This window comes from Euprymna scolopes, chromosome 42, assembly GCF_053919585.1.
Source record: "Euprymna scolopes isolate OS-2025 chromosome 42, ASM5391958v1, whole genome shotgun sequence".
NCBI classification, from domain to species: Eukaryota; Metazoa; Mollusca; class Cephalopoda; order Sepiida; family Sepiolidae; genus Euprymna; species Euprymna scolopes.
The window spans coordinates 23,208,086-23,220,156 of NC_136523.1; the positions used below are offsets into that span (position 1 = coordinate 23,208,086).

The 12,071-nt window shown below is 30.9% G+C and overlaps 1 protein-coding gene across 9 annotated transcripts in view; it reads right to left on the reverse strand.

Moving 5' to 3' along the window:
* The window catches only part of LOC145266958 (pyruvate kinase PKM-like), a 142,482-nt gene that overhangs the window by 49,136 nt on the left and 81,275 nt on the right, over positions 1-12,071 (reverse strand). For all 9 annotated transcript variants that reach the window (XM_080122784.1, XM_080122786.1, XM_080122781.1 and 6 more), the window contains 4 exons: positions 10,573-10,641; positions 5,395-5,536; positions 4,587-4,678; positions 153-272 (listed from right to left, as the gene is read on the reverse strand). In XM_080122784.1, the coding sequence (XP_079978910.1) occupies positions 153-272; positions 4,587-4,678; positions 5,395-5,536; positions 10,573-10,641 (423 nt within the window). The remainder of the gene's footprint in view (positions 1-152; positions 273-4,586; positions 4,679-5,394; positions 5,537-10,572; positions 10,642-12,071) is intronic.

The window sequence follows — 12,071 nt, forward strand, 5'->3', positions numbered from 1 at the left end:
TTTCTTCACCGACAAAGATGAAGTACAGTATCAAAATAGATATTACACTTGCTTCTGGCCAAAAGACCAAGTGACAGCTCTATTTGTTGTTGAGCACTATAATATAAGCATTGTAAGGGTTCATTCTATGAACAAAACTCCATTTTACTTACTCCTTTCAGAAGTCCTGTCCTGATTTCCGGCCCTTTTGTGTCAAGAGCGATTGCCACAATCCTGGGCTTATCAAACTGCTCTACTGCTGCCCGCACGTTCTTTATCGTCTCACCGTGATACTGGAAAGGAAACAAGGAAAACAGTTCAGTATACAGAGAGGAGGAGAGAAAACTGGAAAAGGAGAAAAAAAAAAAAGTGAAGCATGCATTGTCCCATGTGAATGCACAGTGAACGAGGCATAAAAAAAAAAATGATTAAGTTCAGCATTTTTTCACAAATTAATTTTCATACAGAAAACAGGCCTTTACACACTTTCATTCAGCATTTCTAAATATGCTGTTCATTCAAAGGAAATTTACATTCAAAAAGTTCATTTGCATATTACAATAAAGAAAATCTATTTTAATAATTAGCTCAATGTTCTTGTTTGTTATAGAATTATTACAATTTTTCTATTTAGAAATATTATTTAAAGTTGATTTATTTAATTTACTTTTAATTTATTTTCAATTATTAATATTTGATACCTGTCGATTATAAAAACATAAGTTTATTTAAGCTGTGGGAGTTATTTCCCCTGTAAGCTATGAAGATTACTTCATGTTTAAGTTTCACAGACAAAAATGGAGATTTTATCTATAATATAAATCTCACCTGTCTGTTTAAATGTATGTATGTATGTATGTATGTATGTCTAAAACTTTCAGAGGCAACGGATTTTCACGAGACCAGTATCGTTTAGAAGCTCGACCTTTCAGACAACAAATATCGAAAAATTGGCTAAAAACATTAATTCCTTCACCCTCAACTGGGCACTTTTCTACAGGAGGGGGGGGGGCGCTTTTTTCGACAATATTTTCAAAAGTCATCCTCTCTTTTCGATTGACTAGCCTTAATTTAAACCTATGTCACTTCTGGTTTGGCGATGGGTGCAACAGCAAAGATGTTGAGGTTTAGATAAGAATTCCATAACAATCCTCCACTCTATAATAAAGACCTAGATGTATTAATTTGTGTGTGTGTGTATATATATATATATATCTCTGCCCAGTCACCTACAATTTATTGAATACTTGGGGGAGGAGGGGATTGGGACAACCAGCCTTGCCCCATCATAAAATATGCTTAAATATATTTTAATTCATACAGAGCCAATTCTCTATTGAATATTATATTGTACCTAATATATAGTATACTTATTTTAATAAAAAATTAAAAGACTCGGGTACCAACAGCTAGAATTGAAACCAAAATGTTTAGTGCTCCAGTCGTGTTTCCTACCATTTGAACTATCAACAGATAAAAATTTATTTTAATTAAACCACTTTTTTTTTTCTTTTTTAAAAAAAAAGTTTTTTTATTACATTTCACCTCAAACAAGGCACATTGCCACTTTGATGTAGGGGGCTACTATCAGGGACATAAGCTACAGGGGTACTATGTGCGGTGTTGGGCAGCAAGATGTCAGTTCACGTTACACTTGAACTTCTGCATGTCAGTACAGTGTGGGAAGCAGGGACGTGGAAGGGAATTCCAAAGTCTAACGGTTCTGGGGAAGAAACTACTGGAATAGAAGGCTCTCTTACATATAGAGATCTCAACTGTGAAGGGGTGGGATTTTGCTGCTTGTTGGGGGTATTTACGTCGAGTGCTTGCAGTTCGGAGCATTCACTGTTAAAGTACTTGTAGAACAGGCAGAGAGATGCTATATTTCGTCGATAGGACAGAGGCTGAAGCTTAGATGACATGAGATGTCCATAATTAACCAAGCTCTAGTCCATCACCTTACAGATGCCAAACTTCTGACCAACAAACAATATAGATTTAGGCAAGCCCATTCCACGGCACCTGATCTTCAGGTCCACCAAGAAAGTGAGAAGCCATAACTTTCCCCACTGATGGCAACAGCTCCAAAAACCATGACAGAAGCAGGGTGTTTACTCTGCATGACTGGAGGAACACTAGAAAGGTCAATTTTATTTTTTATATCGGACTATTAGTCTCATCTTTATTAGTTGTTGCTTGTTTGTTTTTATTGGTTCACAACGTTTCGGCCAACTTCCTCTGGCCTTCGTCAGGTGGTAACGTTGTGAACCAATAAAAACAAACAAGCAACAACTAATAAAGATGAGACTAATAGTCCGATATAAAAAATAAAATTAACATAAAAATGCTCATCTCAAAATAAAAAAAATTCCAATTAAGGAATAATATATATATACTAGAAAGGTCATTGCTAATAACTCCATAGTTTCTTTGGCTGGAGAGTTAGTCTACCAAAAACTTTTTCTCGTCCACAAACATGTAAGATACCATTGTGGTGTTTTAGGGGAGCGATTAGCAAAGATTTTGCCGTAAGAATGTTAGGTCATCTGCAATAGGACTTCATCCTAAGATTTTTCCGTACTGCATTAGAAATGATCGTTTTGGTCGCATTCCACTTTTTTGCCAGTTCAATTACGGATTGTGATGGATTTTGCTGCAATGAACCATTTCAAGCCGCAGAGAAAACTTCTGGTGCGGATTTTATCACTTCTAACTGTGATCCTTCTTTTGGAAATATCTTTACCTTTCCCTCAAGTTGGCTGCAACATGATAGACAGTCCTCGGAGCATAGGTAGTGTCTATAATGTCATATTTTATACCCAACACAAAAAAATTCAGCAATAACTATTCTATGGTTAAATTCTACACCAGCACTTTTTTTTTTTAAAAATTTTAGTATAAGTTCTAATCTTGATCAGATTCTAAAGAAAGAATACAGCAACTAACATTTCAGATTGATAATACCACAAGAAAAAAACAAAAAAAAAAACAAAAAAAAACTAAATATTCGATTGAAATTATTGCCAATTTACTGTTTATATCCTACATATATTCTATATATATTCTGTAACAGAAAAACTGGGCAGTCGTTAACATGAACCGATGACCAGGATGTTCAAAGTTTGAATCAAATTTCTACAAAATCACGTTCATTTAGAATGTTGGCACCCTTTCATCAGTATCTCCATTAAGTATCTGATGTTCTTATAGCAAGAATTCTGGCTAGAAAAAACATTGAGGAAAACAATAGAATCATCCGATACATATATGATGAGGATAATAGAAAAACTAAATTGATATTTTCCATGAATAAAATAATTTTACATTTTTTGAAGGTTTATTTAAACCCAAATTACAGATTTATAGAATTTTTTAAAAATCTATTTCCAATTTTAAAATTTAAAAGAAAACTATTAAAAAGAATAAACTAAAAAAACTATTAAAAAGAATAAACTAAAAAAACTATTAAAAAGAATAAACTAAAAAAACTATTAAAAAGAATAAACTAACTAAAAAAACTATTAAAAAGAATAAACTAACTAAAAAAACTATTAAAAAGAATAAACTAACTAAAAAAACTATTAAAAAGAATAAACTAACTAAAAAAACTATTAAAAAGAATAAACTAACTAAAAAAACTATTAAAAAGAATAAACTAACTAAAAAAACTATTAAAAAGAATAAACTATCTAAAAAAACTATTAATAAACTATCTAAAAAAAACTATTAAAAAGAATAAACTATCTAAAAAAACTATTAAAAAGAATAAACTATCTAAAAAAACTATTAAAAAGAATAAACTATCTAAAAAAACTATTAAAAAGAATAAACTATCTAAAAAAACTATTAAAAAGAATAAACTATCTAAAAAAACTATTAAAAAGAATAAACTATCTAAAAAAACTATTAAAAAGAATAAACTATCTAAAAAAACTATTAAAAAGAATAAACTATCTAAAAAAACTATTAAAAAGAATAAACTATCTAAAAAAACTATTAAAAAGAATAAACTATCTAAAAAAACTATTAAAAAGAATAAACTATCTAAAAAAACTATTAAAAAGAATAAACTAAAAACTATTAAAAAGAATAAACTAAAAACTATTAAAAAGAATAAACTAAAAACTATTTTTAAAAAATAAACTAACGAAAAAACTTAATATTTTCAACTTTTCGAGCAATTATTTTGATAATTATTTTGTATTATTTAAACTAAACTGACCATCTTCAGGTGTGTTCACACCTGATGAATAGTGAAAAATGTTTTTTGCTTTCCCAACGAACATAGATAGCCGTTAGAAATTCCAAGCACAAATAACGCCAAGTGTATTTCTTTATTTTTTTTTAATAAATCCAGGTCCATTTCGTTTTTTTGATATAATAAATGTATATTTTTTAGATGAGGATTGATAATTATTTTGTATAATTTGGACTATTCTCATTTTGGTTGTTTTTTTCCACAACGTTTCGACCAATATAATCTCCAACCATCTTCAGATATATTCACACTGGATGTTATTGTTGAATAGTGAAAAACTGAAAATTATGGCTACTCTAACACGTACAAAAAAAAAAAAAAATAAATAAATAAAAAAAAAATAATTTACTTCGTATGAGCCATGAGAAAAGTTCAACCGTGCCACGTCCATTCCTTCAATAATCATTTTCTTCAAGATGGGAATTTCCTTACAGGCTGGACCTATAGGAAAGAAAAAAAAAAAAAAAAAAAAAAAAAGAAATTAGGTGAAGAAAAGACATTTCATGCAAATTTAATCACCGTACTCGTATAGAAAAAAAAGTTTAATATTTAAAACTATGTTTATTTCAAAACAACTTATTTGTTTTGGAATGTGTTCTTCAGATAAGCAGCCAAAAGAGAGACAACTTAGAGTTACCCAATTTTAAGATACACGTCACCAGTTAATCAAAAGGGAGGCAACCGAGCCGCTTCCACCACTGAAACTAAGGATCAAAGAAAAAAGTTCTTCAGTATTCAAAAATCCACTTACATTGATATTTTCAACAGTTAATAACAAATAGGTAATTATTTGGGGAATACCATAACAGACACTATGTTGGAGGATATCAAAAGCTAAGCTCCCCGCAAGAACGTAGTCGTTTACCCTAACCAGGATATACATGCAACTCGAAACTGTCTGTGAACTTTATATTTTCATGAAACTTCCTCCTTTGGGTGAACGCTGCTTAAAAAAAAAAAACTTTATAATATTCACAATTTAATAGACAATCCATTTAATTAATCCTTATCATAAAGTGGATTTTGACCTTTTGTAAGTGGTGACCCATTAGCACCATTTTTGTCCCCAATATCATTTAGAATATAAAAGTAAATACTTTGGGATTGTTAACGTTCTGAAAAATTTATCTTGGAGAGAAAAAAGACGGATAACTTACCGATGGTGCAGATAATTCCAGTCATACGAGAGTGGCATGGTTCTGAATCGATGTCTAGAGCAACCATGTGTTCCAGTTGGGAACGGGCACATGCTGCTTGAAGTTGCTGGGATTGAACCAATCCGGTAGTGTCGGATCCAGGCTAGAATCAGAGTGAATAATTTCTTTTAAAACAAGAAACGGTTTCAGATTAAAACGAATCAAATTGCAAACATTTTAATTTGCAACTGATTGAGATGTTTTGTTCAACAGCCCATCAACCCAAAAAGTCATTTTATATTATTCAAGGTTTTTTATAAAAAGATTTTTTTTCTTTTTCATGTTGTACACAAGATTTCCGTGATGTTGGTTCAAACGGCACCGACAGCTGACATACACTGCCGGAATATCCAAACACCAATCAAATTTTAAAAATGCTAAGAAACAAAAAATAACATTTATCGGATACAAATAAGAAAAAAAAAATTTTTTTTAATGGAAAACAAAATAAAAGATATAATCTACCGACTGTTTCATAAAGTAGTTTTTGTTGGTTTTAAATAGAAACTTTTTTTTTAGGATTAAGATTAGATCGAGTGAGTATAAACTAAATTTTTCTTCCAATTTATTAAAAGTCGACTAAGCTCATCTGTTATCTCCATTCCAGTTTTCAGAATTTATGAAATTAATTTTTTTATATAAATATATTGGCATTTTTGTGCTCAAGTTGACTTGAGCACAAAAATACCAATATATTTATATAAAAAAAATTAATTTCATAAATTCTGAAAACTAATTCTAGCATTGGTTTCTCTTTTCTTGGAACTAAAAGTAAATATTCCCCCTCCCACCCTGTTGTCGATATTACTTAATAGTGTTGGGACGATTAATCAGAAATTGGAACTTTTCGTGGTATGGGGGGGAAAAAAAAAATCTTACTTATTTTCAGATATCAAAAACGATTCCTTTAATTTTTTTTTTTTTTTAAAAGTCTTTCACTGCTGGTAGTAATACAATATTTATTGATTTAAACTTCCAGTAAAATCAAAATCTATAGATCACCTCACCAGAAACATTTCAGAAAACATATGCACATTTAATGTGTTTTTATGGTAACCAGGCCAAAATAATTTATAGTTAGATATTTATAAAGAATCGGAAATTGTATCAGAATCAGGAACACTATTGGAATCGTCCCATCACTACTTGAAAAGTTGAAAGTAGTGTATCATGGGATTTGATACACGATACAGCTTCTTGTAGGTGTCTTGTATAATCGATGAGAACGTGATTGCAAAAGGTGCACCAGGTTCCAATCATAGTTAACTATTTTTTAAAATTTATTTATATGCGCACGTGTGCGTTCGGGCAAATAATCAAATTTTTTTGACAATTTTCTGATAAAAATTTTTTTAATTCTCTTGTATGCGTTTTGTTTAAAACAGATTTTCCATTGAAGGTACTAATGATTAATATTTATCGGTTTTGAACTACAAGTAAAACTCAAATCCCTCACCCACACACATTTACAAAAATGTGCACGTTACACAAGTATTCATGGTAATCTAATCCAAAAAGCATTTCTATAGCTAACTATTAAGAAATTGGAATCGGTAACTGTATAAAAATTACAGAATATATCGAAATCGTCCCCTCACTTATTTAAATAAGTGAGGGGCGACTGTCTTGCTGTATCACAGCTCAGTACGGTTAGACTAGCACCCATCCCTAGTCAGGGATTGACCCTACAACTATCTAGTTCATAGTTGGCAGTTCTACCCTCTGGCCCATGGGATCGGTTGACATAAATGATCTCATCAAATGCCCATTTATATAGACACTTGCCCATCACTTTTACAGAGCGTGGCCAGCTTGTTTATTTACAAACAGAGAACTTTGTATAACGCTAATTAAGCAGTGGGTGGCTATATATATATATATATATATATATATATATATACACACACACACACACACTAAAAGATGTACCCAGTGTTGTCCAGTATTAAACGTAACATTAAAAAAAAAAAAATTTGAAACCTGTGCATGCAAGTATTTTTTCTAAACAGTTCACTTGTATAAAGAAAAATTAAAAGAAAAAAAATATACGAGATCAAAACTAAAACCTAAAGACAGTGAGTCAAGTCTGATAACCATTAGTCTAACTGAACACAATCTCCAAATTGTGTTTCCAAACTTTATTCTTCACACAATGTTAAATAATTAGCGCATGCACAGTCATGAAACAGCAAACAAAAATCCGATGGTCTCCATGTACCAATTTTTAAGTTATCAGAATATATTTTGAAGCAATCTGGCGTTACTTTTGGTCAAATTTTAATATAATTGAAAAACAAATATGTAACGTGTGCACTTTTATCCATTACCTTAGTTTTTAATGGTGAATTAAAGTGTTTTGTTAAAAAAAAAAATAAAAATAATGTAAATATTTTGCTTCACGAGTGCGAGTAGTACCCCCCCACCACCACCACACACTCCCAATATATTTTTTTTCGTCTTTACAATTTTTTTTCAGCGGATTATAATCGAATGGACACTAATCTACCCAATTATATACATATTAAAAAATTTTTTAAAAATACAAAATCAATATTTAAATATTTGTAGGAGGTGCTCAGTTTTTTCAGCGGATTATAATCGAATGGACACTAATCTACCCAATTATATACATATTAAAAAATTTTTAAAAATACAAAATCAATATTTAAATATTTGTAGGAGGTGCTCAGTTTTTTCAGCGGATTATAATCGAATGGACACTAATCTACCCAATGTTGCAATATTTTGATCCTATAATGGGGTATGATCCCACACAGTCGGACGATTCTATTTATAAACGATGCTGCTAAGAACTGACGAATCAAATAATTCACGTTCTGCTACAAACCAATCAGAAACCAGAATTGCTTCATAAATATTAAACCTTTTCTGGAGCAATTTCACATGTTCTTTCCCGGGTTTCGACACGGTAAGAATATTTTGTTCTGTGGAACTGTCTACTACAAACAAGTCACCTACCAGGACTTGTGTGTAACAGCGAACCTTCTGAAACTGAAAATGGCTTACACTTCTACATAAACATATATACATAAAAAAAAAAAAATTAAAAAAAAAATACAAAATACTTGTAGGAGGTGCTCAGTTTCTAGTTAAGTTCCTATTTACTAGCCTTCCCACGAGGACAGTTAGACACAAGGTCAGTTTTTAATGAGAGGAAAATCCAGCTTCCCAAAAAGGGTCAATCTGGAGAGAAAAAGATAAAAGTTGTCTCAGTCATGAAGGATTTCTCCTTCACTGACACGACAGAAAAGGTGATGTGTAGCATCAGAATACTACACTGATCTTGTCCAGGTAGAGAAAAAAAACGTCTTAACGAAATAATGTGTCACTCAGACAAGAAATGTAATTGAAAATAAAAAGTAAATTTATCTAAAATTTGTGAATGATTTGTTAACTTTAGCAAAAAATGTTTTTTGATATTTAAATAAGTGGGCAAAAATACTTAAGTTTTCCAAACGTCACGTTTTCTGTTAGTGACGTCACTTGTTTGTAATGAAATTTATTTTTGTCTATTTGTCGTAATTCTTGAGTTTCACACCCCTTAAGAATTCCGACAAACAAAAATAAATTTCATATTTAAAAGTAATTTGATGTCCAAAATCTAAGGCATAAAATTTTCAAAGGCCAATAATTATGACCCACTAACCGTAAATATGGGGGTCAAACGCCTTTAAAAAACTCCTTAATCCTACTTCTAACCCTAGGTAGGAGTGGCAAGCCTCCTCCTCTTAAAGCCTTCTTTAGCCCTAACAATAATGCTATAAGTGGTAAGCTCCTCACCAAACAAAATTCCTTTGTAAGCTACAAATAAGTGTCTAAAAAAAAAAAAAAAAAAAAAAAATCCTTCCTCAAAGAAAAGTGCACCATTTATCACCCATAAAAATAAATTAGTCAACTGTCCTAAGATGTTACAATGGTCTCGAAATTGTGAATTATTTTACATTAAATTTATGTGAAACTAACCCCCACTCTAAATTCTAAAATTGTTTTTATTTTGTTTCTATCAAGTCTTCAGGATGTTCACACAATTTTCCTTAGCTTTATCATTAACCCAAAGTCAGAGTAGCAACCTCCCACCCTCTCATAATTGCACAAAGACCCTCTTTAAACCACACATAATCGTCTTTAGAAAAAAAAAAAAAAAAAATGTGCACAGGATTTATCTCCGATAGTAAAGAAAATGGTTAACTGCCCTAAAATGCTAGAATGACCCAAATAGGGAATCATTTTACATTAAATTCGAAAATAATACTTGTTTATCTTTCATTACAATTTTTTTAAAGGTATTCACACGTAATTGCCTACAAAGGTAAAAATCACATATTTTGGAGAGGTGGTCAGTAGGGGTGGGGGGTTATCGGGAAGTATTAATCTACAATATTACCAAAGAAATATTGCAATATATTCATTTTTAAACAGTCCTAGATTTTAATTTCAGTTATTTGTACATATAATGCATTACAATTCAGCTTTGAGTTCTTTAATTTCTTTTCTTTTTATGAACACATGGCATTTTTAAGGAATTGCAGCATATTTTATGTGCATTTACTGTAGATTATTTGGAAACCATTAATTTTTGGAGATTTTCAGTCGCATATTCTAATTCCTAGCACAAAAATACACTTATATGGTAAATTTCATTGCTTAATCTTCTGTTTTAACAAAGATATAGCATTTATACTGAAAAAGTAGTGTAAAAAATGTGACAAAACGCATATGGTCTTAAAGAGGGGAAAATATCCAAACATGTGAAGCACAAAAATAGTCATAACTTTCTTGATTTTAATTGGATTTTAAAAATTAAAAAAAAAAAAAAAAAAAATCTTTCTAACCTTACCAAGCTCTTTCTATAGATGCCAATATTGAAATATTTTAAGCTATTTCAATTTTTTCATATGTATTGCTACTATATACCAAATTTCAACTCAAAACTTCATTGAGTATATAGATTGAGAAGTGCCCTCACACACACACATAGAATACTAGATAAACGTACACACACATATATATATATCCACATACATCTTATTGTAATTGCTTTTGGCATATTGATAACAGTATATAAGAATCCACACAAGCACCAACTAATTGAGGATTAGTCATTATATTGTTACTTACAATGCCAAAGGGAGAAGAATGGATTTTCTGTAACTGTCCAGAACCAGGTTGCGCAAGAAGTTGAGCCATCTGAAAAAAAAAAATAAATAAATAAATAAATAAATAAAATAAAAATAAAACCACAATTTCTTTTTAAAATATTTAATAGAAGCAAGATTCCCTAAACTTCAACTTGTTCAAACCATCGAATCTTAAGCCTTGGATCGACATTTTCTTGACAAACTCTTGCAATGAATTTAGATTCAAATCCGATTCTAAACAAAAGTATAGCATCATATCTTGATTTTTAATATCTATAAGGCATCATAAAAGGGTGCATACAGTTCCGTTTGGGGGGGGGGCAGTTTACCTATCCTTGAGGCAAGTATTGTTCTAATGTATTGATAAATTCTAGCCTTTTTTTTTTTTTTTTTTTTGTTAGTTTACATCTAGTTTCTCTTATAGGGGTAGGAATTGAATTATGTATTGCAAATAGTCCAAAAGACAGGCACATTTTAAAACTGCACGGTGAGATTTAGTGTATGGTAGTATTTCTCATTAGTATTCTCATATTTTGTACAATCAATTAAAAATGTTCATCCTAGAAAATGCAACTTTACATGTTAAACATGTCTATCCGATCTTGACTGCTTAATGCCAGGTTTAAGCTTTGGTAAAGTAACAATTCCAGGTTTTCTTTTCCAACTGTTCATTTATGTCTGTATAATTTATTGTTTGGAGACTTGCAATATATTTTTTGCAATTTTTATTTTGTACACTGTACAATTGTAGTTCCATAATTTTCACATGAAAATTTAACACTTGTTAATCATCTTAGTCTATTCTTTTGCAAGCATGTGCGATTAAACAGTCGTTAACTATTCTGCACTTTCAAATAACAATTGCTTAAATTTGACACTATTAAAGCTTGCTATTCCAAAATCTGAATAAACTCAATCTTTGAAAATCAGATTTTTTTTTTATTCAAACTGGCAGCATCCCATTTGCATACATAGCTACGAGAAATCTTGTTACGTCATATTGCCAGAATATAAATAGAAGCTGTAGCCATTGGACAATACAAGCTGCCACAGTAGGTCAGCTCTTAGATTTCCTCTAATGTCCATATGGCTAGAAGTCAAGCTAGTACCACAACTTTAGATTCTTTTCAATATTCCATTATTGTAAGGCGAAGAGGAGTTAAAAAAAAATAATTGAATACAATCATCCATATACTTATCTTCACCGCAACCTCTAACAGAGGTGATGTTGCTAGTCTCAGTCTTTTCTACTTTATGCTTACCTAAAAGGTGGTCACTTTTTGTAACAACTTGGGATATTTGGTGCATCTTAAATAGTACATGACTAATCTCTCCACCCGGCAATATGTTTCCACTGTGCAAGGCAAGGTATATGCAGTTAGTAAAACTTAAAAGCCACTGCTAACTGACCATTAACAAGTATTAATTCGAATCTGGTATATCTAACATACACACGCACGCAAACACTTACATATAAAA